Below are 1,073 nucleotides of genomic sequence, written 5' to 3'. Positions count from 1 at the left end.
TGGTCCCTGGTGACCGTGGGCTTCCCAGGGCTACCGCCCTGTCTTGACTCTCCTTTTTTTTTTTTGACTCTGCTTTTCTCTGGGCTGCTGCCCTGTCATTTCTTAGTCTGTCCCTCTTGTTCCTCTCAGCCTTGCCTTTTTCTGTTTTCTCTTTCCCGCTTATAAAAGGAAGTACCCTGTAGACAAATCTGACCTGCACCTTCCATTTCAGCTCTTTTGAATTTGCATTTGAACTCTCTCGGCTGGCTCTCAAGCACAAAACCCCTGAGATTCACCTGCGATTTGCTATGTACCTGGAGGATGAGGTATGGTGTGATCCTCCCTCCCTGGTTTTGACCCTGGCCCCAGAGCCCTCCTTTGCCATCACTAACCGGTCCCCCCTGGTCTCCTGGCGGCCCGGGAGCTAGTCTTCTCCTCTCCCTCTAGGGTAAATTTGAAGAGGCTGAAGCGGAATTCATCAGAGCTGGTAAACCCAAGGAAGCAGTCCTTATGTGAGTTACCCCGCAAACGCCCTTATCCTGGCTTCCCCGGCATCTTCCCCTTCGTCCGAACCTGGTACCAGGAAAGCTCCCACCCCTGCAGCAACATGTGCTGTACTTGGCCTCCCCTGTGTGCTTCTGTGGAGGCAGGTTTGTCCACAACCAGGATTGGGAAGCAGCTCAGCGTGTGGCCGAGGCCCATGACCCTGACAGCGTCGCTGAGGTGCTGGTGGGGCAGGCCCGCGGGGCCTTGGAGGAGAAGGACTTTCAGAAAGCTGAAGGGCTGCTGCTTCGGGCCCAGAGGCCAGGCCTGGCCCTCAACTATTACAAGGTGGGCACTGGCTTCAGGACCAGGAGGCCAAGTGATTGGGTATAAGAGAGAGTCCACAGGGAGCCACACTGACCCCTGGTCCCAAGAAAGGCTGGGGAGGATAGTATTGGAGGAGGGAAGGAAAGGCACGCCGAAGGAGAAGAGGTCCAAGGACCCAGGAGGCACGGAGACAGAGCACCTGCGTGGCGGTGGGAAATGGCCACACCTTCCTCTGCTCTTCGGCGCAGTGCCCCTGCACCTGAGGACTACTGAGTGGCTGTGCT

General features: G+C 56.7%; 2 protein-coding genes across 2 annotated transcripts in view; one reads left to right on the top strand and one right to left on the bottom strand.

Moving 5' to 3' along the window:
* The window catches only part of IFT172 (intraflagellar transport 172), a 17,323-nt gene extending 17,117 nt beyond the window's left edge, over positions 1–206 (bottom strand). Inside the window, exon 1 of the mRNA XM_004710222.3 lies at positions 198–206. Within this exon, the coding sequence (XP_004710279.2) occupies positions 198–206 (9 nt within the window). The remainder of the gene's footprint in view (positions 1–197) is intronic.
* On the top strand, positions 60–915 carry LOC123522160 (intraflagellar transport protein 172 homolog). The gene is made up of 3 exons (XM_045294198.1): positions 60–305; positions 427–491; positions 630–915. The coding sequence occupies exons 1-3, from the start codon at positions 288–290 to the stop codon at positions 853–855; spliced, it is 309 nt and encodes a 102-aa protein (XP_045150133.1). The 5' UTR covers positions 60–287; the 3' UTR covers positions 856–915.
* Positions 916–1,073: the final 158 nt, after the last annotated feature.

Source organism: Echinops telfairi, unplaced genomic scaffold (assembly GCF_000313985.2).
Source record: "Echinops telfairi isolate 266 unplaced genomic scaffold, ASM31398v2 ScPeMD7_2573;HRSCAF=3158, whole genome shotgun sequence".
In the NCBI taxonomy this organism is placed as follows: Eukaryota; Metazoa; Chordata; class Mammalia; order Afrosoricida; family Tenrecidae; genus Echinops; species Echinops telfairi.
Note: the sequence above shows the minus strand (reverse complement) of the source record. Positions and strands in the feature narration are given on the sequence as shown.

Bases quoted from the DNA above. Each gene is read 5' to 3' on its own strand.
- LOC123522160 (XM_045294198.1), top strand. The intron at 492-629 runs GTGAGTTACCCC...CTGTGGAGGCAG, and splicing joins CCCAAGGAAGCAGTCCTTAT to GTTTGTCCACAACCAGGATT.